This window comes from Pygoscelis adeliae, unplaced genomic scaffold (genome assembly GCF_000699105.1).
Source record: "Pygoscelis adeliae isolate BGI_AS28 unplaced genomic scaffold, ASM69910v1 Scaffold370, whole genome shotgun sequence".
NCBI classification, from domain to species: Eukaryota; Metazoa; Chordata; class Aves; order Sphenisciformes; family Spheniscidae; genus Pygoscelis; species Pygoscelis adeliae.
This window is the reverse complement of record NW_008823870.1, coordinates 461005-488823: the sequence shown is the minus strand read 5'-3', so window position 1 is coordinate 488823 and position 27819 is coordinate 461005. Positions and strand designations below refer to the sequence as shown.

General features: G+C 41.5%; 1 protein-coding gene across 1 annotated transcript in view; it reads left to right on the top strand.

Moving 5' to 3' along the window:
• CAMTA1 (calmodulin binding transcription activator 1) overlaps nucleotides 1-27819 on the top strand; it is a 336801-nt gene that overhangs the window by 23626 nt on the left and 285356 nt on the right. Inside the window, exon 3 of the mRNA XM_009333436.1 lies at nucleotides 10385-10503. Coding sequence (XP_009331711.1) covers nucleotides 10385-10503 — 119 coding nt within the window. The remainder of the gene's footprint in view (nucleotides 1-10384; nucleotides 10504-27819) is intronic.

The following is a 27819-nucleotide window of genomic DNA, read 5'->3' as shown; positions in this document are numbered from 1 at the left end:
GCGCCCGGGGGGCCGGGGGGTGCCGGGGCGGCCGGCGGCGCTCAGCCGCGGCCTCGCTTGGCGTGGTGTTGCGCAACACGGCCGGTACCTGGTGTCAGGGCCTCCATTTTATAGGGGCGGGAGGAAAGAGGGTGGTGGATGGCTTACATCCCGCAACTGACCGGTTGCATAACTAAAACTGGGTAAATTTACTAATACCTCATGAATTCATCCGGTTGTAGTTGGGCATCTCGAGTAACTGTTTAATCTGGCTAATACGGGTTTTTTTCCTTAATCCGCTACAGCGAACGTACTTCCTGGCTTTTAACCCATTTGCAGTCTTTACGGGGAAACCCCTTCTAAGGATACAAGGGTTGTTAGTCCACCTCTTCGTCTGGATTTTTGCTCAAAGTGCTTTGGGAATATCTTTTTTTTCGGTTCTTTCTTGCAGTTTAGTAGTTGTAGAGCCTCTGCAGGCATGGCCGCCTTTGGTTTCCTTTTGCCCGCACCTTGTCCAGCATGATGAAGGCTGAGTGCTCTGCAAAAATGTGAATTTTAAGCGGTAGCGGTGATTATGAGTGTTGTCAGCTTCATCTTTTATTAATCTCTTTGATGCTCCCAAATTCATTAGTTCCGTCTTTCCTGTGGTCTGGAAAACGCCAGGCTTCATTCTTTTCTCATTTGCGTTGAAGTAAATGATTAACTCTACTGAAGTAGTCAAATGCCAGCTGGTTAACAGGGGTGTAAGTGAGAAGAGAATTAGCGTCTGTCTGGGCTTCGTAGCTCAAATTGTGAAGTTTCAGTTCTTTAGTGGATGAAAGTGTTGTCACCAAAGCACGCTCGGGCTCGATTCTTTTTTCGAGCTTCCTGTGCTAACATACGATGACATTTTTTCTACCTAAAGCACGGGTTTCAGTATACTCGTTCCTACGAGGCCACGGCTCTACGTGCCATCGACGTGCTCCTTGACTTGAAAGGTAACTTGGCCTTTACGCTTGTTATTCAATGCAACTTTTACCGTGTTCCGTACTGGTAACTAATTTTTGTGGGCCGTTGAAGTGCGTTCTTGCTGAGGAGGTGGGTCCGCAGCAGCTCTCGTACTGTGCAGGAGCTGCTGGAGAAACGACTTTGGTGCCCAGCGTTTAAACGCGCCCACCCGCTGTTGCAATCCAGCGTTCCCCTTGGCTGGTCAGAAGCTGGTTCTCTGCTTTGTACCCGTGTAGAGCGTGGGCAGCATCGCTGAGGTGGGAGCGGAGAGTCGTCAGTGGCTCGGCTCAGCACCAGCACCCGTGTTGTTCTCGTAGTAAGCGCACGGAGCAGCTCCCCGCGCTGACCTAGTTCTGTGGTATATTTTCAAGGAGGCAAGATATAAACCGTTCATTCCTTGAACTTAAACTCCGCCTGTCAGAAACTTAAATGGGAATCGTTTTAAAGCGTGATTCAAGACAAGTGTTTCACCGGTAGTACAGATGCTGGAGGAGAGAACACAAGTCGCTTTAGGTTTTTGTTACTTGAATATTTAAAAACTAAATGTAAACGGCAACTAGCAGGTCAGCTGCATGGAGAAGCGCTGCTTTTATTGGGGAGCTATCTGCTCCGTCCGCCCAAAGTGGTTCAGTAGAAGCAACCCTCGTGAACAGCAACGAACAGCTCTGCAGACCTGCCCGGTCTTTTTGAGCTTCCCTGTCAAGTTTTGGTGGAGGCTTCTCGTGCCCAGCTAGCAGCAGAAAAACATCGGCGGTAGGTGAGGGTTTGAAATGAGGCTGTTCCCTGGCTGCGGGAGAGATTTACACGTCTTGGAAAACTTGGGTGAGTTCCCTCTTTTCTGGTTTCCTTAGGCAGGACGAAGTTGGGCTCGTTGACCGAACAGCTCTTACCATCCCTGCGGCAGAGGGGCTTTTGTAGTTTCTGCTGCGTTTTTTGTGTCTGAACCAAAATGGCAGGACTGACCCGTGGAGGTGCCATCTTGGCAGCTGTAATGGCCTCCGAACGTGATCGGGGTGGGTGGTCGTCTTTAAATTAAAAAAAGAAAGTTTTCTAATAAGTTCAAAACAGAAAGAGTGCGCATAGAGAACCTTTCTTTAGATTTCTGTGTGTTCTCATGGACAGCTATCTGAAAGAGAGAGCTTTAAAGCACAGTAGTGCCTGTGTGTGTACGTCGTGCAGCTGGCGCAGGAGCTGGGCGCTTTTATTTGTCGTGCCCATGAAGTTCGGTTACATGCAGTTGTTGAATTTTACGTCTGTTAATTCAGGCAGGGTCAATAGGTGGGAAAGGCAGGAGGTGGAATTTCTCCCCGTAACTCCCACGTGAGCTGAGGATACCGGGGGAGGATGGCGGTAGGGATTTTGGCAGCTGTTCTGGGTTTGTTGTTGATACCAACCGAGAAGGAAGTTAGAGCTCCAAATATTATTGAATGCTGAGAGACTGTTTGGGCAGCATACCTTTTGAAAACAAAACGTTCTTGATTTGGTTGTTGAACAGCAAATATTTACTTCCCTCTGCGGAAGTGTTGCATAACGTTTTATTACTTAAACAAACCTGAGCTTATTGTGAGCGTGATGGATTGGATTTTGTGCCGTGCTCTCTGTACTGCTGTCCTTCCTGCCAAATTTGGACTGTCACGGTGAAGAGGCAGGGTTTGATGATCAGCTCAGTCCGCTCATTGCCCCAGAATTTTTGCTGAATTTCAGCAGTTGGGATTTTACCAAAATTTCTGTTGTCAGAGATAGAAGCGAACTGCCTTCTGCTGAAGTTTCTAGACCCGCTCAGAGGGCTGTAAGCCAGCAGGACAGTTTGAGAGTGGACTCGATTCACTTTTCCCAAACAGCAGAAACTACATGTGTGTGAGGTCAATTTTTTTGAGTACTTCTGGTATTACAACTGTTTTACATGCAAGACTCCTCATGTAAGGCATGGGGCTTGTTTAAAACTCCATTTTTTTCATGCAATTCCACATCTCTTGTTGTTAGTGGTTTTCCCAAACACTTTGGCTCAAAGGGTTTTTTTGATTTATTTGTGTGGGTTTTTAAAACTAATTCTGTAGGAAGGTTTCCTACAGATGTTGTAACTCAGATTTCATTTCCTGTATCGGGAAACGGTGAAAGGATGATGTACAAGTAAGGTTAAAAAATGTTTTTAAAATTTCAAGTCTTTCAAGATCAAGACTCGGTGCTAACTTTGCATTATTAATATTTTTAAACGGCTCTTCTCAAACACGCAGTCTTTTAAAGACCTGCTTAGAAAGGTATATGTTATTGGAGGAAGGGGAAATAGCTATGCTACCTCTCTGTCCAGGCAGCCTTCAGAAAGAGGGAGCTGGAATGTGACCTTCCTTTTTTAGTGTCCCTTCTGTCTCTGCTTCAGTAAACCAAATATGTCTGCAGGGGAAAAAAACCCCAACAAACTCAAACCTTTCCATGGAGTGAAATGAGGCTGGTAGAGTGTGTTGTGGAATACAGTGCCGGTTAATTAAAATGCAGTGCTTCCAGCAGCTTCTTGCATCTTCAGTGTTTCCTGGCTTCCTCTTCCACACCTTGCTGAGTTTTTTCTTTTTAGTTTTTTCCCCTCGCTTCGTGTCCTGTTTCCACCTTCTGTGGCTTCCTGCGCCCCTTCAGCCCTGTGTTGTGTTTACCCTGGTTTAAACCCTGTGGGTTTTGAAAGGCAAGTATGCCTGCGGGTGCTGGCGTCTGTCTTAACCCCAGTTTTTTGGGGTGCAGCACCTGCCCTCTTCCTGGGGCGATGCTGAAGGTGTGGCTTCATGCAGAGGAGTGGTTACGTCACTGGGTGAGCAAGAGCAAATTCCCATTATCCCTGGGAATGGAGAGCTCAGTGTCCTTCTCCTGCTCTTGTCGCATCTTCGGTTCAAGGGCTTTTAATGTTCTTTTCCTGCCAGCTCTCCAGGTAGATTTCCAAACTCAAGCTGTTCATAGTTTAAAAAAAAAAACAAACAAAAAAAACCCAAACAAAAAGTAAAAATACCCGTGGCTGGTGGCTGTCAGTGCATCGGCTCAGAATACGTAATTTCACTAGCCTTAGCCAATACTTTGGGACTTCTGGAAAATTTGCTGCAGTGTTGAGAACGTTTGTACCACTGAAAGCTGTAGAAATGGGTGGTTTATTTTTGCTGGGCTTGGCTAATAATATCCATCTCTCCTTAGTTTCATTGCAGTTGAATTTGATGATGTAATTTTAGTGAAAACCAGGGGATGAAGGACTTGATGACAGGTCTAAAACAAATGAATTGTTGGCGACAGTGAGCAACGGTCTAATCATTCCGTTGCGCTTGTCATATTTAAAAGCAACACGGTGAAAGTCATGCTTGAACACACTTAGGAGCTGCAGGAAAAAGTTGAAGCGACTGTACTGTTTTAGTGCTCCTAAGATTGCTTCTAAAATAGCTACTTCTGTGTACCTTCTGAATTTAACCAAATTCTCCTGTCTTGTATGGTTAGCAGGGTGCTTTAAGCCGCCTGCTAAGGTGGGAGAGGAAGAGAGGAGCCTGTGAAATAGAGAAGCCAGTTCTGTTGGTTGGGGGAAGTGGACTCGTAAGTGCTGAGCACAGTGATAAATGTACAGCATAAGAAATAAATATCTAATTGTGTAAACCAGACCTTCTCAACCAGTGCGTAGGCTTTCATTAAGAAGAATTGCCCTATCAACTCTTCCCCAAAACGCACCATTTGCAGTTTTACGTAACTGTGTTGTTTAAATTGAATTCAGTTATAAAACATCAAGAAACTTTCTGCTCTGTGAAAAGGATAAAATAACTTAAAAGTAGCACATTATTGGTGGGGAGAACTGGGTCGATAATACGCAACAGCAGAGTTTTAGCTATATTTGTATTTCTTACAGTTTTAGCATGGTTTGTAGAGCTTGTCGTAGCAACAAAGTATTTACCACAAATATTCCAAGAAACTAGGCTACATTGAATAACTTCCTAGGGGAGAATTATTTGGTTGATCATCCTTGATACTACCACCATTCCTATGATTTTCTCCTCATCCTTTTTGTTTTTCCTCGCTCCTCCCGTTTTACCCGCAGGCAGCAGTTGCAGCTGCATGCGTGCTGGTTTGTGTGTTGTCCTCTCTTGCTCCTATTTCACGTTTTTTACCTTTGCCCAAACTGTTTACTCTTTCCTTGCGTCCTCCTCTCAGCCCCCCGGCTGCTTCTGGGGCTGCCCGCATCCTTCACAGTGAAGGATCAGGAACGCCTTTGCTTGGCCAGCATCTGAGCCGAGTGCTGGCATCCAGTGGAACCTTGCTGGGAAAGCAGCGCCGGAGAGCTGGACCTGGTTATCTTATCTTAGCCACCCTCTATTGATATTTAGAAATCTGCTTTTGTTGCCAAGAGATTTACAACTGTAATCGTCCAAATATTTCTAGAAAACAGACCAAAAGCTGTTGGGTTTGCTTATATTGCTACTTGTTTACTGATTGAAAATGCCAGGAATGAAGTTTAACTATGAGGAGTAGCATGCCAGTCCTTCAGCTGTTTGGATCAGGGATAATGCTTTGCATTTCATTCTGCCAGATTGAATTTAGCGGTTTTGTCTGTGTCCAGAGGTCAGCAAGTGAAAGAATGTAGGACTTCAAGGGGACTTCATACCCACACCCACAGCCCAGGACCTAGCAGAGCCAAGTCAATACGTGGGAAATATATGGGAAATATAAATATGTAAAAAAAAAAAAAAAAAAAAAAAAAAAAAAAAAAAAAAAAAAAAAAAAAAAAAAAAAAAAAAAAAAGGAATTTTTTTTGACTAAATCTAGATATCTCGACTTTCATTTTTGTCTGTCTCTGTATATCATCTTTCGAAAAGTGAGTTATTGGAAGAGTAGCTGTTTGCAAAGGGGAAGGTTTTCAGAAAAGCCAATAGGGTTAAGAACCACAACTCCAATGGAAGGACAATGGAGTTGGCACTTTTGCTTTGGGTATTGACGTAGTCACTACTGAGCTGTCTTAAATAAGGCACACGGTCATTATTTTCCATGCGAGGAGGACTGGTGCATGGGTTAATACTGCCATTACGCCAAAGACTGGATGGCTTCAGGTAGCCTAAGCTTACTGTGTTCGTATGGGCACCACTTCTGAACTGTATTTACTCGGTTCCGCTGCTTAAGCAGCAGTGTGGTGAGTGGCATCATGGTTAACTTGACGCCCTCCCGTTCCATTTGAGTAGCTAATAATTACGTTGTGATTTTAGCTGTTTGTTTTATACAAAACTGCCCATTCGTAATGTTTAAACACCTTTTACCTCTCTTGTGAGGCAGTTAAGAAGATGGCTAACCCTAAGTTATTACTTCATCATAATGGGTTTATGAAACTTACGTTTGAGATTTTATAGGCTTATTCTTTATTTCCAGTATAGAACTGTCTGCAAATCAGCAGTTGATCAACACCTATTCAGCCACTTCTGTATTCTCCAATTACACGTTATATTGATAAACAGTGGTAGTGAAATGGTCTGAAGGTCTAAATTTACCTCCTGGATCACAGAAGATACAAGAACCAGTTAAAGAAATAAAAAAAGGGGGAGGCGGGAATGTTTGGCGAGCGGGGGTAGAGCATAGACTCACTGTGTGATTTGCTGTTGTGCACTTTAAAGTTTTATGGCCCATGTTGCATCCCTTGGGAGGATAAAGTGCAAGGAGCATGAAGAAACCCAGAAAATTGTGAAGGGTTTATGTGGTATAATTAATATGGCACTTTCCACAAACTTTATAATAGTTGTACTTTCTTAATCTTACACGAGTTTCTGGTTTGCTAATAAGGAATCTTGAAGATTGCTAATGGAACTTAAATTTTGGATTTTCATACTGAATTATAACAAGATACATTATAGCCTGCTATGCTTTAGTATACAGCTTCCTTGTAGTTTTCAGAATTGGCTGTGCATGCCTTGGGAAGCATTTTTGAGCTGTGGCCAGCTTTGCACTAAAAAAAAGCCCATGTCAATACAGCTTTACTGGCAAATCCTCCTTGTGCAAGTGCAGCTTTGCTTGCAAAAGCACTTTTTATTGACACTGGATGGGTTTGCAGATCACAATGTCATAAGTCGCACCCATAGCAAAAATAATACCAGGAAGAAAGTTCAAGTACAAATCTGGCCTGGATTTGCACAGAAAAATCAAATAAGCATTGTGAAATTGCAGCTCCTTTTTTTAACGACAGAGGAAATTTTAGTTCTAAATAAATGTAAAATATTCCCTGTGGAACGTGCTGGTTGCTCTGTAAGTTGGGCATGGATGCTGAGCAGTGTTGATTCTTATTCCTCTGACTTTATCAGAAGACTATCTGGTAGGTGAGTGGGTACGTCAGGTTGACTAGAAATGACAGATTTGATTCAAACCAAAGGACAACCACTTCTTTTTTTGCTCCACATCCCTAAAGATTTACATGTTCTAGTTGGAAGGTTTGTGATTAGTTGTGAAGAATGTGAGTAGCAAAGCGATAGTTCATTTTGGGGAATGCGGACTCTTGGTAGCCAGTCTGTAGGTGGGGATGACGGATCCTGTGTGATGCTTGGGGATCTGCTGGTGGCAAAGGCTTTATGAAGGAAGCTGAATCACGGAGCGGAGGTCCAGGGGTGACCAAGGTTTGCCAGCACTGTTAGTGTGCCTGGGAGAGCAATCCTCCTCTTCTCTGCCCACCTTCCTCATTTTATCTGCATGGACTTTCCTCCGTTTGGGAATATGTCATGAATGATTCCATTGGGCGGGGAAGCAAGTTTTAAAGCAAGCATGTGTGCATCGTTTGGGGCGAGGCACTTTCTTGTTCTCAATCTTCATAGCTGGTTGGCCGACTTCATCCTTTGCCAAGGTCAAACCTGTTTTAGAGGTCATTGAATTTAGGATTCACTTCCCATAACGTGATTATTGTGCATCATTCTGACGACACGGCTAGAGGATTCTTTGACAAAAAGCCTGTCAGATCGAGGCGGGTGGCAGTTGTTTTCCACATTGGGGATTTTTTGGAATGAAGAAATGTCGTTGCTAAACGCAGAAAAGGGAAGCATACATGAGATGTGTCACACTACAGGATGATGAAAATGACCTTCCATTCCCATAATAGCACAAAGGTATGAGATGCTAACAACAGGAGTTGGAAGGTTTAGTGTTAGCAAGTTCTGGTAACTTCTACCAAAACATTTTTAAGGGATCTATTATCCATAGGCACTTTCTGGATTAATAATACTGATAATTGATGACAGTGGAAGAAAGTTAATGAAACGAGCTGAATAATTAGAGGTCTGCCAGCCCTGCAAAATAATGGAATGAATGATAGAGGACTTGACTGATACGGAGGTAAGGGGAAGGAATACAATTAATGTCAATTAAAATGTGCCCATGGAAAATAAGCTGATGAGATGTAACTGGGGATGTAGTTTGGCTGATAAAAGCAATAATGTGTGCTGTAAAATACTTTGCCGCCCTAATGAATTGAATGTAGTGCAATGCAATATTTTGAATGAGAAATGAAAATGGTATAAAATTAATGTAGGGAATGTTAAGTAGGTACCGGCTATATCGGATGGCGGATCTGAAAATACAGGTGGGAATGGCTGGGGGCTGCCGTTGCGGCGGGGCCCTGCCCGGCCCCGTTCTTTGCCCCAAGCAAGTTGGTGTCTTTGTGGATAACCCCAAGTGTCACGATGTGTGTGTTTGTGAAGCTTTGAGCGGCCAGGGGTGGTGGGAAATAACAAAGGTGACGGTCACACATGCAGAACATTGGGAAAAAGATGTGGCCAAAAAGCCCTGTGGAGTAAAGGTCTGAGATATTCAATGTCAAGCTAGAAATCCTGGAATGGTATAAAAAAAATAATCAAGAGAACCTTCTTCCCAATTTCTTTATCAGTTAGGCAAAGATCAATACTGTCCAACTGCTCATTCGCCCAGGAAGAAGTACAAAACTGGCAACCCTGTTGATTTAGTCTTAACGCAGTTGTACAGTAAAGTTCCCAATAGCTCAGGGAGCGCACAGGGCTCATAAATTATAGAGCAGCTCACGTTTATCATACACATCGCTGCTTATCTTGTAAACTCATCTGCTGTGCTTGCACGAGTAGTTGATTTAACAGCATGTATATTGTTGAACTTGACACATCCAAGAGTATAATCAAGCTTTAAAAATACTAGGGCTGTCTAGCTGCTGGTTTGCGCTCTTCGCCCGCTTTCTAAAATGATTGCGGGACGGGTTCGCTCTGGTTTGCTGCGGGTCACGGGAAATTTCTGTACTGTACGTAATTACAGAGGAGTTTTATCATGATGCTGGCATCTGTTTAATGACATAAAATGATCAGATGTGTAAGAGGAAAAAGTTAATATCCTTTTTCCCTAAACTTCCAAACGGGAAATGACTATAAATTAATTTTGTAGGGTAAAATGCCAGGGAACAAGTGTACTTCTTGTATACCGCTGCCCAGTATCTGTCATGCAAAGCGTGAGAATAGTGGAAGAAGGCAGAAATGGGGGGTTTTAGAAGGAGAACTAGTAAAATTCCTGTGCTGTAGCTGGGCCGTCTTATCCTGCTGCTCCGGTTCCCTTTTCTGCGGGGACTGATTTGGTCTCTAAACATGCACAGTTCGTGGATGCTCTGATTCTTTAGGTGGTGTTAGAGGGGTGATAGAGAGACATAATCAAGTTAATGCTTCTGGGACTTCTGCGGGCTGTTGTTGGGCTTTTGGGGTTTTTGGATCTCTTTGTTTTTCAAGGGGGATCAGTGCACCTTCTACATGTTCAGCAACAAAAAAGAATAGTTCTGTATTCTTCAGTATTTCTGCTTTTGAGACCCCCAGGTATGGTGAGGTAGGAAGATTTCCATCCCTCTGCCTCACTCTCCTGTTGAGGAACTACATTCACTTTTTGAGCTGTCCGTGGAAAGAACAGTAACCTGTTTTTAATCAGGTACAGCGCATTTTAGTTTTAAATGAACTAATAGACCTTGGGTTGCATTTCTGCTGCAGCTTGACAAAATTATAGCAGGTACTGGGGCTCTGTGCTTATTTACTTGCAAATCCTGTCAAGTGTGAACTTCCTTTACGGCTTTCCTGGCAGGTCATACCGCTGTGGTCACAGCTTCTATAACGTTTTGTCGCTATTGCTTGTAAAATTTGTCACTGAGGGAAATAATAAGCTAAAATAGACACAAGTAAGCACACACACAGGGTCCTCGTGCACAAATTGTCAAAGCTCTTCTCAAACTTTGCAACCACAAGGAATTAAACTGAATTTATATTTCTGAAATAAAGGTGCAATTTCAACAGAAAGCTGGGTACTTCTTTGCAATGACAAATTGCCTGCTCTTTGACAAGTGAACTGGTGGGTTTCCAAGTCTTGTCGCAGCTAGGGTCTCCTAGTGGAAACCACCTATTCTCCTGTGTATACATCACGTGTCTCCTCTTCTTTCTAGATGATCATGGGAACAGCAACGGCAGTCATGTAAAAATCTTTTTACCGAAGAAGCTGCTTGAATGTCTACCAAAATGTTCAAGTTTACCGAAAGAGAGGCACCGCTGGAACACTAATGAGGTAGTTAAATCTCTTATTTATTCTTAAACATACAGCTTACTTGATTATTATTTATCATATATAATATATATCATATTATTATTTATCATTTATCATGATTATTATATTATCCATATAAGCTTATGGATTATTATTTGAGAACATGCCATGTAAGTTACAGAATATAAATTCCCTGGCTCTGGAACCTGTTGTTTAAATAATGAAGTCCTATTACATGTTGAAAGTGAGCTTTAAACTAGACTTGAAGGCAAATGTGGAAGCTGACTACTAGTATAGTAGGAGTCTATTGCTTGTGTGTGTGCATGTTACTTGTCTCAAAGAGTCAGATAGTGTATCATCTTATTGACATGTTTCAAAATCGCTTAAAATTAGATAGGTGTTTTGGTACCATGTTAAACAAAATGTTATCTTACTGTGTGTAAAGACTTCCAAACAAAAAAACAGTGCATGTTCTTTCCTGCCAGCGTCCTGAGAAATAACTAGCTTACTCCTGTCTGAGAAATCTCGTTAAGGACAGGGGACACAAAGAATCCGGTTACTCTGAATGTGCTGGTCTGCATATGTCCTGTTAACGCATCATGGTTGGATTCATTGACGTGAAACAGACGTTTTTAAAATTCGGGTGTCTGGTGGGCCAAGGTAAAGTTGAAGAACAATCCAAACAGGTCTACGATCCCTTGCCTGTATTCCTTCTGGGCAGCAAGGCTGGAAGTTACATGGCAATATCCACAGTATAGTTTTAGTTTTTAGTAGCATTGTCTTACAGTACCTTTGCCATATTTGTGGGAATGATTTAATAATAGAAGCAATCAACCCTGAGAAATTACCGTAGAACTCCAGTTAGTTATATGCCTGTTGCAAGCTAACTGTTCTTGTCCCTCTAATCAATCATTTGTAACATCTAAACGTGCTAACAAAAACTGTACTCACGAGTTTAACAACTGCAAGTGGCAAGCTGAGCGCGGAATCAAATATGGATCAGTTCACGTGTGTATTTTTCAAAGTTGGAGTCCTTCACACACACCCCTCCTTCTTTTGTCTGAAAATTAAAGTCAAGTATCTATTTTTAACATATTAAGTACTGTGACAGAATTAATCGTGTCTTTCGGGGAGTTGCTGGCATTGGCTCTTTTCGTGTAGAAGTTTTTTTCTTGGGTCATTCGAATTGAAATGTAAATTGTAGAAAATGTGGGTTGCAATTCATTCTGCGATAGCGTTTATATTAATGGGAACGGGGCATGGAGTAATAGCAATTCCAGTGGCTCTAAAAGATGATGTTTTGACAAAGACAGTTGAGAAAGAAAGCTCTGTGCACAGGTTTGTGCCAGAATGATGCTCCTTCTTGTTATTGGTAACAGCTTGTTGGTTTTTAGTCACCTTTCTCTAGTATTTCTGTTGTCCCTAGTTGAGAGTCTTGTGTATGCATTTACACACGCAGGCTTCCAGCTTTTCTTTTTGAACAATGTTTGGTGTGTGTAGCCTCCCAGGGTACAGAATGTGGCAAACGAAGTTAATCATATAGCTGAAAACCTTTATTATTCATAAGCATGATGCAAATGGGAAAGCGTAGGTGCTTGCAAAGTGTATTAGGCTAGAAGAAAAATTTGGGAGTGTAGCCTTCCTTCTGAAGGACTTGTCAGCATTCTGGAGAGGGGGAAAGTGAACGGTTTTGATGGTGCTTGCCAGCATATTGTTGGTGTAGGTTTGCCTCATGCCTTAATTCTAGGTGGATTGTTTGCTAATAATCACAAATCATCAGCTAGTATGTTAAAAAACTAAAACGAACCCACTTCTGTCTTTTTGAATGTCAAGTTTGTCACACTCATTTGTATCTCTCTTTCCTCCAAAATCTGTCACTGTGGCTGCCATGCAGCAGGGACAAGGACCTGGTTCTGTACGTGGGTTATTAGTGATGCTGTCTGTGCCAGTGTATGTGGTGTGTCGGTTGCAGTTTCCCTATTGCATTATTTAAAAGGAAGAGCTTTTCTTGTGGCCAGAGATTTTTGGCCTTGTTAGCTTGGAGGAAAAAGAAAAAGAAAAGGGCAGAATCTTATGCCTAGATGAAGTCTTGGAAAATTTGTGTTAGTTACGGGGGAGGAGGGAGCTTAGCTTACAGATTTTATTTTCCTCCCCACCCCCAACCTGGAAGTTTAATTCTGTTCACTGTTACAAAACTTGGATTTTTCTTAGGGTATAATTGAATAATAATGTTGGACTACATTTCGGAGTAATTCCTAAGGAAATATATTTTTTCATCTGAGTACACAGGTGTTCTGCCTATGCTGGTGAAGGCACGAGTTGTAAAATATAGAAGAAAAAGATGTATTTTATACAGTGGCACTTCCAGAATCTGTGTTAATTTCAAAATCACTGGTACTGCTTGCAAGGTGCCTCACCGATAGGCAGGTTTGTTAAAAGATATAAGAGAAATAAAACGCGTAAAGTAACTTACAGATCTGAATATGTCTGTGGCATTGCTGTCCTCCCTCAAACTCGCATGTGTTTGGACAAACTCACGGATGTCCGGTCTCGCCGTGGAGTTCTCTAGAGTGCGAGCGCAGTGGGAATCGCTGTGGGATGTGGTGTGGGACGCATCCCGAGGGGCGGCCAGGGCCGGTCCTCCTAACCCATCTACGACCTGGCAACTTCCCGAAACCCTCAAGCATTGCTTTTTCTGCTCCTTTGTATGGGGATATTTCAAGGAAACTTAAACGTGGCCCTTGTACCCTGCGTGTCCTAGAAATAAAGTTGCAAAGGTGTTTGCAGCCAGTGGGGCTGCAGGCAGGGTAAAGGGCACGGGCTGTGCGCGGGTGCGTAGCCTCGGTCTGCTGATGGTTCCCTTGCATCTGCAAATGCGACGCTGCTGACGCTGAAGGCAGAGGTCAGGGAGCGGTTGGGGCTTGTTCTTTCCTCTACCGGGGCATCGCCATGGGAACGCCGCAAATAACTTTTTCTGAGCGTTTTCATCTGCAGATTGAGGATAATGGTCATAGTTGCTCTGGATTGGGTAATTGGGATGGAGAAATGATAGCCTTTGAGAGCCGAATAGGTTGTGGTTGACTTTACACTTAGTAAAATAATGCTATGAGCAGCAAGAGAAATGGAGCATTTAAAAATGCTTAGAACACGTTATTGAGATGTTTGCTTTCTGTCAGATTATGCAGTTTTAACTGAAATGTTTGATGGAAATGTATTTCCATATCAAGATGTCATCTCATCTTAAATCAAGTTTATAGTGGTTTTATATTTCCTAGTGAAGGAAGTGTTCCTTCTAATTCAATTTTTTTTTACCAGAGATACAAAATCATAAGTTTAGCCAAGCAATTTAATTACAGATTTACATTTTTTGAGATGCCTGTGAAAGTGTGTGTATGCTTATTTTCCTTGCTGTGGGGGAGGATAGAAAGGGGATTTTCATAGGATTTCTCATGTTAGGACAAATCAGTTAATTGCCAGAAAATTCTGCAATGCTCTGTGCATGTGAGAGAGTTCCTTGCTCTTAGGTTTTAATTGTCATTCTTTTTGAACCGTTTTAGTGTCTGTGTAATACATATCTGGTTCTGTTTTTAGTGAGCTGTCCTGGTTTCGGCTGGGACAGAGTTAATTTTCTTCCTAGTAGCTGGTACAGTGCTGTGTTTTGGATTTGGAATGAGACTAATGTGATGACACATGGATGTCTTAGCTGTTGCTGAGCAGTGCTCACACCAGTCAAGGACTTTTCAGCTTCTCATGCCCTGCCAGCGACATGCCAGCTACAAGCTGGGAGGGGGCACAGCCAGGACAGCTGACCCAAACCGGCAGAAGGGCTATTCTATACCATACGACATCATGCTCAGTATATAAACTGGGGGGAGTTGGCCGGGGGGGCAGCGACTGCTGCTCAGGGACTGGCTGGGCATCCGTCGGCGGGTGGTGAGCAGTTGCACTGTGCATCACCTATTTTCTATATTCTATTATTGTTATTGTTGTTATTATTATTATTATTATTATTATTATTATTATTATTTTCCCTTCCTTTTCTGTCCTATTAAACTGTCTTTATCTCAACCCACAAATTTTACTTCCCCCCCCCGGTGATTCTCTCCCCCATCCCACTGGGAGTGGGGAGTGAGCAAGCGGCCGTGTGCTGTTTAGTTGCCTGCTGGGTTAAACCACAACAGAGCGGATGGGGCAGAGACTTCCCATGGCATGGTGCTGCTTGTAGCTTGCTTGGCATGCTCGCGGTGCACACCAAACGCGGGTTTCGGGAGCGCTGGGTCTCAGGTCCCTTCCATAGGGTGCGGGGCTGATGCTCCCAAAGCACTGCTATGCAGAGTGGGCATCTGCGGGTCCCTCTGGGTGCTTGGCTGAGCTTCTGCTTTGCCCGGGTCTGTCGGCATCCCCCTCATGCCTCGTCCCCTAATAGAGGTGGCAAAGGTCGCCAGCTCATTAACCGCTAATCACTTTGGGCAGCCAGAGACTTTGTCCGTAGGAAACGCGTCCTGCTACTTTCTGTCAAGTGACCAGGTTATCTGGGAACTGGGAGCTTCCCGGGCTGCTGTGCTCTCAGCAGTACGGATGGGTGCAGGGGCTCAAGGGTGCCGGAGTAACCTTGTCTCTGCACAGTGCTTGCCAAAAGCAGGATTGCAGCTTTGAGCAGAGATGCCTTTCATTAATGGAGTTGGCAGCCGCAGTCATTAATCATCCTTGTAAACACTTAATGACACAGTATGGGAAAGAAGAAAAAGTTAAACATCGGAAATGTAAAATGCTACCTAGGGCTTTTGTTTCTGACAGTATTCTATATTTACATTCTCTGCTGGGAGAAGCCCAGAATTTCCACGGTAGAGAAAAACAGTAGTAATTGCTTCGTGTGCTTAGGCTTTTCTTGAGGGGCAAGGCAGAAATGCCCTGTTTTCCAATGTGATATCTAGCACCAACTTTTTACAAATTTCAGGCTTAGGTATTGCTTGGTAGTATGCAAATAAGTGCAATTACAAAACTCTGTATTTGAATATTATTTAACATAGGAGGAGAATCTTTGATGCTGTGTGGGGGACCTTGAGGTGCGTGCTCACTGACATCTCCGATGTGGTCTTGCATTTTTGCTTCGCTTGCACGACAGTGACATTCTCCTCTTCTGCTTGACATCGAGTTATTTCCCATCTTTTCTCTAAAGCGCAGAGAAGATCTTGAAGGTTTGGAGAATTGCCTGAGGGACGTAAGGGACCCAGACTGTTTTGGGAAGCGAGTCTCAAGCGTTTGGGCTGGCTATTATGCTATGAAACGCTAGCAAGGAGTAGGTGAAAGCGATACGTCGCCTGCCACCTGCTACTCCAGTTCCCCCTCAGCCCCCTGGCAGATAGGTGTCAGGCAGCCAGTTACCGGCACGGCTCCTGTCATCACAAGTTTGTTCATCAAAGTACCACTCTGGGTGAAGACCGAGCAGTATGACATACTACTACTTTTTTTTTTAGATGCTTTTAAGTGCCTTCTAGAATTAACTCTTATGTCTGAAAACGTAAAACACCTATTTGTTTTAAGGCTGCCCTGGGTGGTATGGTGTATTGTAACACTTTGCTGCATTACTGTACCAGTTCATACCTTATTTACCAAAGTAGCTTCATGTGTTATAAATTCATGGGGTTGAGAGCAAGCGTATGGGATCAGCTTTTGTCATCACCAGAGTCAGAGCGAGGAAGGGGTGTCTGTCCAGGTCACAGCATCCTATCTGTGATATGCAATCAGGATGGCAAAACTCGCTGGAAAAGCAACAGTGCTCATTGCAGTTTCCTGAGGACTGTGAAGCTATTCAGTGTATTTTGTTCAATGCTCTCCATTAAGCTTAAGTTAATTCAGATGTGTTTTGCTGAAGCGCAGTTTCCAGAAGCCAGAGCCGGCTGAGCGCTTACAAAGCTGGAACATCCTCATGGTCTGCATCGGCTCTGTGATCTTGCAAGAGCAATGAGAATATTTTAATTTTGACTAATTGCCTGCTGCCTATGTGATCACGGAGTATAAAATATTATGGTGGTATTGGCAAATGCTATTATTAGAAGTTTTGTTGCTTTCTGTTCCGCCTGATGATCCTCCACTGGAGGAGTAGCGGGGAAGCGGTCACAGTCTGGCTTGTGCACGCTTCCTACATAGCATCTCCTCCTGCCACCGTTGGTCTGGCACGTGGGGTTGCCCTTAGGTTTGTGCTGAGTTGGGGGCTGAAACAAGTTAACGTAAGGTTTTGTGAATGAAGGGGAGTGCCTAGCTGAGGGCAAAATGTCTGTCAAGTGCTAGAACAGACAGAGCATCTGTAAAATCACGAATGTCGGTGTTGACTCGTGTCCTTTGTTTCAGCTGTGGTGGTCTTCTGCTAGCCATTGTAGCTGGGAAAGGCATGTCCCACCTGAGTTTGTCACTAGCTAGTTGGATGCTTGCTCTGCCAGCCATTGGTACTGTGCGTTCCAAAGTGTGTCCATCCTCTTGGCCAGCAACAGAAATGTAAGAAAACTCACTTTTGTAAAAGGAGAAGAAAAAGCTCTGAAAGTGAAATCAAAAGGAAATAACGTCTACACCCTGACTAGAGCGGAGTCAGGAGTAAACTGTTTGTACACCTGACTGATGCTGTCTAGCACATGTGGGCGGCTTTTCTTGCTGCGTGTGTGATTATGATTTAAGGCTGATCAGTGAACGAGACAGAAATTTCTCTTGAACAGAAGCACTTCATTATGGGTTTATTTTGTGAAATTAATGAAATTCTGCGCTTTGCTTAATGTACAAAGCAGAAAATCTGCTACTGGCTTTGCTTTTGCAGTTTCTCGGTCATGTTTACATAATTAGTAAATGTTGTGAGCAGGCTCAGTGATTTAGCAGAACTGAAAGGTTACTGTTCCTGGCAATTTTAAACAAAAGCAGCAATACCTGCTATGCTGTTCATGCTCGACTAGAGAGAGATTCCTCGTCTTCCTTTTAGGAAAATCTGACTTTTTTTCCTTCCCTGTTGTTAATGTTAGGACTGATGTTGTAATTGTATAATGATAAGTCTTTTAAAATGGCTGATTTTGCAGTTCTGTGCAGTTAATGTGTCGGAGTCCTGGGACCAGACTGAATCCTGTAAAGCATAGCAAACAGATGAGATGTATTGTTTTGGATAACGTACTGCCCTCCTGGCTTTTTTTCCAAGTGAATTCGATTGAATGAATTAAATTAACTTTTTCACACTTAATGATAGCTAAAGAAAAAAACTACTTCATAATTAGTTTTAGCATATTACACACAAAGTATAAAATGCTGATGGTATTTAACTCACTGGCTTTTTGACATTAGTAACCTATCAACATACCTCTGAATATTTTTACAAATTTTGAAATTTTCTAGCAATTAGTTTAGAGTGGAATTCATCCAGTTTGTTTTGAGCACTCGTGTGGCCGTGCCTCATACACAAGCTTCATGGTGAATGCCCTCCTACTCCCGTACATAGAGATGCAGCTGCTTGTGTTCTGTTGTTCGGGAAATGGGCGTACTGGTTTCTGTGCTGCACCGAGCATCAGAGCAGGTGAGAACAGTTGGATACAAGGACGAAACCTCCCAGCAAGCCTGAAGTGACTATTTTAGATGGAAGGGACTTTGGGTTTGGGGTTTTTTTTGCCACGTTGGGCACCTCCAGGTTCTTCTGCTGAAAGTGTGTTGTGTAGACAGCCGTCGTTTAGTAGCAACAAATGCATGTCCAGACATCTCTTCTTCTCTGTAAGAGCAGGCTCTGAACCCTTTCTCTAGTGTATACTTAACACACACACACCAAAAAAAAAAGGTACCCTAGATTGCTCTAGGAATGTGGGAGAATAAGGTGGAATATTATTTCCTCTAATGGATTAACCTGGTGTGCTTTTCCTAACCTGTATCATCTGTTGCGGCTCATCTTTTTTAATGGTACATGGTTACGCTGAAGTATAGTATCAAAAGAGAATGTGGAATCCGGTGTAGGGGGAATAAAAAGTTGGAGTTACCAGTTAAGTAAACCCTTCTTCAAATGTGAGAGAATCAGCAGAGTGCATTTAATTATTATTTAGCTGTTTATCTACAGGAACACCGACAGTAGTGGTAGGTACCGCTGCATCACGTATTTGGGTCTCCAGCTTGCCCAGCACTGAGTAAAATATTCACTGGTGTGTTATGTGAGTTGTACTTTGTACTGCATTTTACAAGGAAAATGTTACGACAAAGTCAATTTACGAAGTCAATTTAAATGTCTGTCTGCCAGGGACTGGCATATATAAACACAAATGAATTGGTTCACTTGTCAAATGAATGGAAACTGAGGATATTACATTTTGTAAGTGATTGAAATCCTGTCTTCTCAGTCTCATGTTCACTACTTCCAAGGGTGGCTGTTTCATTTTGAAGAGAAAAATCAAGGGATTTAGAGGAAAAAGAAAAATTATATATGAAGGAAAAATTAGTGCCAATAAAAGCGAAAAATTTATGCAGGGGTAGTACTTAAGAAAAAGCACTAAGAGTGAAGCCAATTCTTTTTCTGCAAAAGGAGTGATCGTTGGGGGGAACAAAGTGTAGCTGGGGCGAGAGTGGGAGAGAGGAGAAATCTGTTGCAATGGGGCAGAAATTAAAAAAGGGTCTTTGTGTTCATTCCTTTGAAATTGGCATCTATACCCAGTTGTTTACAAACATGGCTGTGGATCATAAAAACAGGAGCAGGGAGCTATTTGCTGACCAGCAGACAGCAGAGTGGAGTTAGCAAAATGCTGGTGAGGTGGTGTGCTTTCCAGGTCTGCCCCGCATTTAACTCCGCTTTAACTCCAGTCTCTGGTTTAACTCCAGTTTGGCTCCAGCTGCAAGTCAGTCGCCATCCCACGGGTAAAATGTTCTTGCAGTTACTGAAAACTCATCTTTATGCAAACTTTGTATTACCTGAGAAGTCAGGAGGGAGCCTCAGGCTTGTGTTAGGGGATGCGGCACCCGTGGCACGGACCTGCACCGGGGCTGCGTGCGCTTGGCAGCCCTTGTCCAGCCGCAGGCAGCTGCCTGCGGGGTGACTGTGTTCACTACCCCATCTCTCACCTTGGAGGAATTCCTGAGGTATGGGGTCTTCCTGATAATACGATTCGTGTTAATACCGTCCGGACTTAATTAGCTGCTGAGTCACTGCAAATCTGTGTCTTTGTTGATGAATTATTTCGAAGTTGCTTGGTTTTCAAATCGCTTTCCTCCAAAATGAGGTCGTCTTACAAATGTGTAGTGTAAATCGCAATTAAAGGACCTAGCCTCAGTACATGGGTGAAATAATAACAGGGGAAAAGCTGACTCTTTGTTTCGATTCACAGAAATTGGAATTGATAAATGTTGGAAATAATGGCAAGAACTTAGTTGTAACTCCAACACGTGGCAGTAACTTTAGCAGGAGAGTTTGCCAGACACTGCCGATGAGGGGAGCTTAAAAATACAGATCTTCCTGCTTTCTCCAGCGGGTTCTTGACTGCGATATACATAAAGCAGGAGTGATGCAGAAAGATGCGATGTGTTTTCTGGAAAAACATGTAGGCAAATTAGATCATTGCACTACACTTCAGCTTTGAATATGGTCATTTTCTATCCTTGGTAGCTTCTTTGCCTTATGAAGACACAGTTTTGTGGGGTGGGTTTGTTTCCTGGCTTCAAGCATTGAAGCTGTTTTGGTCCAGATTAAAGACTCCCAAAACTTAATCCCTTGCCACACAGGGGGAGAGGGAGGCAGGGGAGGGACGCTGAAATGAAAAGGGATGTAATGGACTTGGGGGGTGTCTTTCTCCTAAAGTTATCTGATGTAAATATTACGCTTTCTGCATAAATTTAGTATAGATAATTGACTGCATCTTGCTTGGAAATGGGTACCAAAGGTTTTTTTTATAGCTTCTGTGTAATTGAAATTCCAGGAGGAGAGGCCTTTGTCTTGGTAACCACATTTGAATTACTTTTTTATTGTAGTGTTAAACCGATACGTTATAATGTGAGGAGTTCAGTGTGCGTGTGTCGATAATTACTGTATTTCCACAGTTACAATGAATAAAGCAAACTCTTGAAAAAGAGCATGTAATACTCTGAAAACAGGTGATCTAAAAGTCGTATTGACAGCCATTTGTGTTCTTACCTGAACAGCAGTCTCCTAACGAAGGTAACCTGTCAGTGCTGTAGCAGGACTGCATGCTTTGTGCATCGCAGCTCAAGCGCTTGAGCTGTGCCGGTTTTTATCCTGAGCTCTGAAACACATTTTGTATAATAAGAAACCAATGCACCCATATGGAAATGGAAAGACTTGTAGAAGCCAATCTACAGGGAGGTTAAAAAAAAAAAAAAAAAAAAAAAAAAAAAAAAAAAAAAAAAAAAAAAAAAAAAAAAAAAAAAAAAAAAAAAAAAAAAAAAAAAAAAAAAAAAAAAAAAAAAAAAAAAAAAAAAAAAAAAAAAAAAAAAAAAAAAAAAAAAAAAAAAAAAAAAAAAAAAAAAAAAAAAAAAAAAAAAAAAAAAAAAAAAAAAAAAAAAAAAAAAAAAAAAAAAAAAAAAAAAAAAAAAAAAAAAAAAAAAAAAAAAAAAAAAAAAAAAAAAAAAAAAAAAAAAAAAAAAAAAAAAAAAAAAAAAAAAAAAAAAAAAAAAAAAAAAAAAAAAAAAAAAAAAAAAAAAAAAAAAAAAAAAAAAAAAAAAAAAAAAAAAAAAAAAAAAAAAAAAAAAAAAAAAAAAAAAAAAAAAAAAAAAAAAAAAAAAAAAAAAAAAAAAAAAAAAAAAAAAAAAAAAAAAAAAAAAAAAAAAAAAAAAAAAAAAAAAAAAAAAAAAAAAAAAAAAAAAAAAAAAAAAAAAAAAAAAAAAAAAAAAAAAAAAAAAAAAAAAAAAAAAAAAAAAAAAAAAAAAAAAAAAAAAAAAAAAAAAAAAAAAAAAAAAAAAAAAAAAAAAAAAAAAAAAAAAAAAAAAAAAAAAAAAAAAAAAAAAAAAAAAAAAAAAAAAAAAAAAAAAAAAAAAAAAAAAAAAAAAAAAAAAAAAAAAAAAAAAAAAAAAAAAAAAAAAAAAAAAAAAAAAAAAAAAAAAAAAAAAAAAAAAAAAAAAAAAAAAAAAAAAAAAAAAAAAAAAAAAAAAAAAAAAAAAAAAAAAAAAAAAAAAAAAAAAAAAAAAAAAAAAAAAAAAAAAAAAAAAAAAAAAAAAAAGCTGCTAGAAGCAGGAGTGGATCTCCGTAGCCAGGGTGGTCGTGGCCGCAGGAGGGTCTGCTGCAGCAGGCACCTCACGCTTCAGCGTGCCCAGGTGGGAGCAGGACGGCCGGAGGGCACTGCCGTGTGCTGTGTGTGAATTGCGAGAGCTTTGATGTGATTCCATGGAAGGTATTAGTTTTACTCACTGAAGCTCCTTTGTTTTGCAGAGATCTTGATGCAGACGCCCTTTTGGATTTCTTTTTAATAATGTGTGACCCTTCACCTTTGATCCTTTGACCTGCATTACTTTGGTAACCATTTCATTTTTTTAATTTCATTTCATTTTTAATTTTGGTGTGCGAGCTGTAACATTTCATCATTTTAAACTGTAGCGTTCTTTGACTTCCCCAAATGTCTTTTTTTTTTTTTTTCCCCCTATGGAAATATGTAATGTTGGCTTTTCTTGAATAAAGATTATATCAGTTGTTAAAAAAAAAAATAAAGTATGTAATTCTCATTGGTTTTTGCTTCTTTTAAGTTTAACTGTGTGTATGTTTCTTGTATAGTACATTACTTTTTTGACCTGTGTTCTCCCAGTACTTAATCTAATTTATTTTGATATTTTTGTACATCTTTGGTTTTAATTTGCATTTCTCTACGGTTCTTTTGGTCAGTAAAACATACGCTGTTGGTGGTTTTCCCTCCACCCACCCACCCCCCGGTCACATTTTGATAGCTCAAAGTAGTTATGGGAGCATTTAAGATACTCTTATGAGTAAGAAATATTCTTCATCGTTAAAATGTTGTTCCCTGTCCTGAAGATAACTCTTCCTAACCACCAGCTTAAAACTGATAGCTATTTTAATAAAAGATTAGGCTTTAGACCAAAATGAAAATCTCAATTGAAACTCAATTTACATTTATTTTTTACATTATCATTGAAGCCGAAAGGAAAGTTATCAACACTTTGAGATGTGCTTTAAGCACGGATGTGCTTAAAGAAGCAGTATTGTGTGTACATGGGGTAGTAAAGCCCCCAAAGTTTACTAGCCGATTCTTTCTGTTTTTCTGTTGAAAGGGTACGGGTGTGTGAGACACAGATTTTGGCCAGATTCTATTTTTATCTTGTAAACGATCATACGAAATCTACTGAGCACGGCCCACTGAAGCACAGATTATTTTTTAAGTGTCTCATTATTTTATTCTGTAACATTTAATGCTGAAGTTTTAATTGCACACAGAAGAAGCTGCTAAATGAGCACTGAAATGGATTTAGGTCTTCTCTGAGCCTTGTTGATGCTTATAAAACTTTATATCATTCATTAGAACTACAGATTAAAATTGTAGTGAGCTGTTCACATATTGCAAGTCGGCTCCACCGACCTCACCTGGCCGCTGCCCGTGTCTGGCCTCTTTTGGAGGAGCCCGAAGCCCATCTGAAAACCCTCCTGCTGATGTTTTCCCTAGAGAAACAGAGGCTGCAGCCAGCTCCGCTGCAGTGTTTGCTGGGGGTGCTGCTGACCCACGGGCTGAGCCTGAGCTGCCTTATTTACCCGTGAGTCCTCTGCGGGGCTTGGTGGGTTGAGCCCCAGCAGGTTTTACCCCAGGGCAGCGGGGATGCACCATCATCACCAGAGTCTGTTTCAGGAAGCATCTTCTGTTTTTAATTAGCATCCATGCTTGAGAAAGTGGTATTTCCAGCACTGATCTTGGGCTTAAACAGCAAGATCTCTGTTTTTAAACTGCCCTTCATTGTGTTTGTAGAGTCACCTGTTAAAATAACGTGGCAGTCAAAAAACAGTATTCACAAAACTCTGCTGACCAGTATCTCCTCTGTGTTGATGTACATGTTTTTCTCTTTGACCCAGTGGTTAGGAGCCGCGATGGACAATCACAGCCTACATCAGTGTTTGAAGCGTTCGGGTGCTTTTTTCCTTTTCCCCTCCTGTTCCAAATTTTAGCTGTAATAGTTTTTGTAGGCCTAGAGTCACCAATTCTGGTATACGAGGCTGCAGCTCCTACATCGAGCGTGTTTTGGATAGCTAGGATTTGGCTTTTACTCTGGTTTTAATGCTGCCTGTCAGCCTGAGAAGTATGATCCTCCAAAATCATCTCAAGCTATTTCTCCAGTCTTCAGAACAGCGTTTTTTAAAACTCAGTGGAAAAAATATTTATTTCCCTCAAGAAAACTCCTTGAAGACTATTTTTCTCTCCCTTGTAACACATATTTTATATCGGCAGCAGTTAGACGTGAATGCCTTGACTTTCTAGGAAAGCAGTTTTTAAAAAAACCTTTATTTAGACATCTGGAAACCAAAGGGGATCTCCCTCCTCTGCGCAGAGGGCTGGCTTTCAGCTGCCTCCTGGTAGAACAAATGGCAAGGGAAAAAAAAAAAGTGATGGAATAAAAATGTCTGATGTTGAGAATTGGAGTCAGTAATGTAAAAACACATGAGGTTAAAAGATGGCTAGAATTTTTTGTTTCAGGAGATACTTTGTCATGTCCATTCTGCCGCTTTTTCATAAGGTAAGCGCTCTTAGCGATGGAAGTGGTTGGGTATATTTCACAAGATGTTCGGGTGACACAGGATGATGCATGCTATCTTTTTCATGATCTTTCCAAGTATTCTGTTAGATGCAGATGGTTATTCACAGAAATCAGTGTAATGAATATGGATTATGCCTGTTTAGCTATTGCCTGGGCTTCCAGGGTGCTAGAGCTGCTGAGGAAGGAGGAGGTAGAGCCCTTGGAAAGGGAGGATAGGGATTGTTCTCAGTTTCCTGTATAAACAACAGTAAATATTAGTTAAGAAAAGCTGCTTCGTTAACACAGCAATAACATTACCATTTACCCGAGCTTAAAGTCTGTTTTCGGGTTTCTGCTGCGTACGGATGACAGTAGGTCGTATCAGTAACAATTGCCCATTTTATGGCAAGAGATGATGGAACTTAATTCATTTTACCAAGCTTGTTTTTTACTGAACGGGAACTAAAATACATGTTTTCTTCAAACACTTAATCAAAGAACTACACAAATGCTGCGAAATGTTGACAAAGCAAAACATTTGTCTGTTTAAATATTAAGAGAATACTCTGTTGAGAGATTTGTTCCTGCTTATGAGGGTTTTCTGTTACTCAAAGCCAGAATATTGATAACATCCACTCCTGAAACAAGTCTTAATTTTGAAATTCATGCAATATCTTCTGCTGCTGGATGCTTTTATATGCTAACCTTAATATAAGGCTAAATGGCTGAAATGAAATACTTGGCACATTTACTAGATTTAGAACATTGCATGTCTTGCAGTTCAGGTAATGCAGCTGGGGTCGGATTAACCTAATCTGCTTTATTCAACCTAACAGACATACTTGTGTATCAGTCATCTGCATGTACTGTTCATTTAATAAAATACACGCAGGCAACAGACAAATTGCTGACTTCAGTCTGGTCTACTTTGAAAAACAGATGTATCAGTCAACACAAGCAAACATTGAGGTTTTTTCCTATTAATAATAAAACTCATCCAAACATGCAGGATGAAAAAGTGTACCGGACGGATTCCCCCTCTGCCCCCCAAAGTCTGTATCTGAGAGAAAACAGATTTCTGTACAGAATCTGTCTGTATGCAGTAAACTTAACAAATGGGCAGCCGTCCCCGACTACTGTGTTTTAGGGCTGGTGGTTTCTAGGCGAGAATCCTGTTGCTCTCGCGCTTGGAGGGGAAGGGGAGTTCGCACTTTTCGGAGGAAAGCCTGAGTGCTGCTCCAGCCTTGCGGGCGGTTACACCCCGCTGTTGGAGCAGCGGCCGTGGGAGGACTGTGCCCTGGCAGCCGGCTTCTTGGGGAGTTTCTCCTCTGGGGTTGGGGGTGAATTTCCCAGGCTTCTCACCCCGCTTGCTGCTCTGTGTATATATTGTTTTGCAAAGTCCTTAATTATTGCTATTGCTTTCATCTTTAAATTCTTAAAATGCATTAAGGTCTTTGATCACTGAAGGGGTAAGCCAGTGCCATTGGGCAGCCTTCCACAACTTGGTCTTATGCTTCTGCTTTTACTCTGCTTACAGAAGTAGAACTCCTGTAGCAATCAAAACCCTGCATTTGGCTTTCTGTATGTGCTAGAGCTAGGGTCCTCCTGTCTTTCCTTCGCTCCTAGCTGCAAACCTCGGGTGAAAATGTTCGGTGATAAAAATGTATTTTTATTTCTCCTTCAGGTTTGGCTTGTCTGCTTTTCAGCTCTTCTAGACATTGGAAATTCCAGTTTGTGTTTATTTTCTCTGGATTCCTTCCGACAAGACAGAAGTGAATTCAGCATGGATTGTTGGGGAGAGCCTTGGCTGGGAATAAGGATAATTGCAGTCTCTGGCTGTGCCACAGATTTACTGATGATTTCTTTTAAGTTATTCACCTGCACTGTATGTTTTCTCAGCTGTAAAATATGGGTAATTACCTCCTTTGTAAAATGTTATGGGGTCTGCTGGTAATTATATAAATGAAGTGCTAATTACAGTGATTATTACTTGGACCTAGTCTAGATCTGGGTGATGTTCCTGTTGTGATGAACGTATGAAACAAAAAATACAACTTGCCTTTCTCCATTCTTTGCGAGTGCCCTGGAAGGGGAAGGTGCCACAGCACTGGAATGTAAATTCCTGATGAGGAGCACTACTACTTTTTCACCCAAGTCAATCTATTAATTTCCCGTCTTCCTTGGTCCTCGTGCTTTAGCAGGGCGGTAGGCTGATGAGAGGCTAAGAGATTACTAATTTGGTAGTTGGATCCACATGTAATTTGATAACAAGGGTTTATGCTTTGGCATTCGCTTTTCCTCTTGGAGATGCGTAGAAGAAAGCATATTGGGAACGGTACTCTTTGGGATACCGGTTGGGTTGGGGCCAATCTGTGTGCTACCTTGTGACCTCAGTTCCTTTGGAAGATCTGACCTTGATGCAAGGCAAGGTGTCCTTCCAGCTGTTGAGATTATTTTCCCCCTTATAAGAGACTACAGGTTGCAAGATTTTATTATCAAATGCTTTATTTGCCTTTCTCTTCTCCATTTATTTAAGATGCATTTTCTTTGTAGCTGGGAGTAGCTCTAGTATCCACTAAACAAGGCTGGGTAGTGAAGGAAGAATTGATATTCTTTGAGGTAGAAATGGAGTGTTCTCATCCAGAAAATACTGCTGCTACTGCCCGGATGATGCTGTAGTTTCTGACAGTAGTAATAATGAGTAATGTCTTACATTCGTTAATGATGAGAAGCTCCTACCCAGTACCAGCCTTCCCCGGACACACATTTCATGGCACAGTAACACCAAAAATCGTGTTCCTGGTTCGTCTTGCTGCAGTTCCTGCCTGCTCTGTCCTGCCATGTCTGCTCGCTCTGCCTTTCTGGGTTCTGCTGGATGGATTTCAGCCCTCACCTCCACACGCCCGCTTGCCATCAACCTCAGCTTTGCTTTGCCTTGCCCTGGAAGAGCAGCCATAGATCTCAGTAATGTCTTCAGAATTTGGTAGCAAGCCAGAGGTGATATGCTGAGCAGCTCTTCCTTTCTCATAGTTTCATGATTGCAGTGAATTTTTAACTTTCAAGAGGAGGGTTTGGTTACTGTCCAGTGTCATAATATGAAAAGGCTTTCCAGCAATGGAAAGGCAATTTTTAATTGCAGTTTTGCACTTGAATTTTCCTAACTAGATACCCATCTCTGACAGCTTATTTCTGATTGATTCTACATGTTGAAATCAATCTGGAGTATATCACATCCTCGCAGTATTTCAGTTGCTGGCAATGCAAAGTCCATCTAATGCAGCTTATTGGATTATTATTCTGTTTGGGGCTGAGGGAGACGAATGGTTCCAAGTACAGCTTTTTTTCCAAGGCTTCTAGGTGTAAAACTTTTTAAATCATAACTGAAAATCCACCAAATACTTGTATTTCTTTACTGCTTTCTCGATGTGCCTACATCTGCATTGACATACACATCTACATTGACGCAAGTTGCAGTTCTGTCTGGAAACGTATGCTTTGCGCCAGGGCCTAAACCAGCAAGTCTAAGGCGAAGGCGTGCTGGCAGCGGCATTTCCATGCAGCATGCCGGGCGCCTGCCCGAGGTGTACCACCCGACTCCCACATTTTGTGCCGCTTTTTCCCTTTGCACGCCCTGCAGCTGCGCGGGCGATC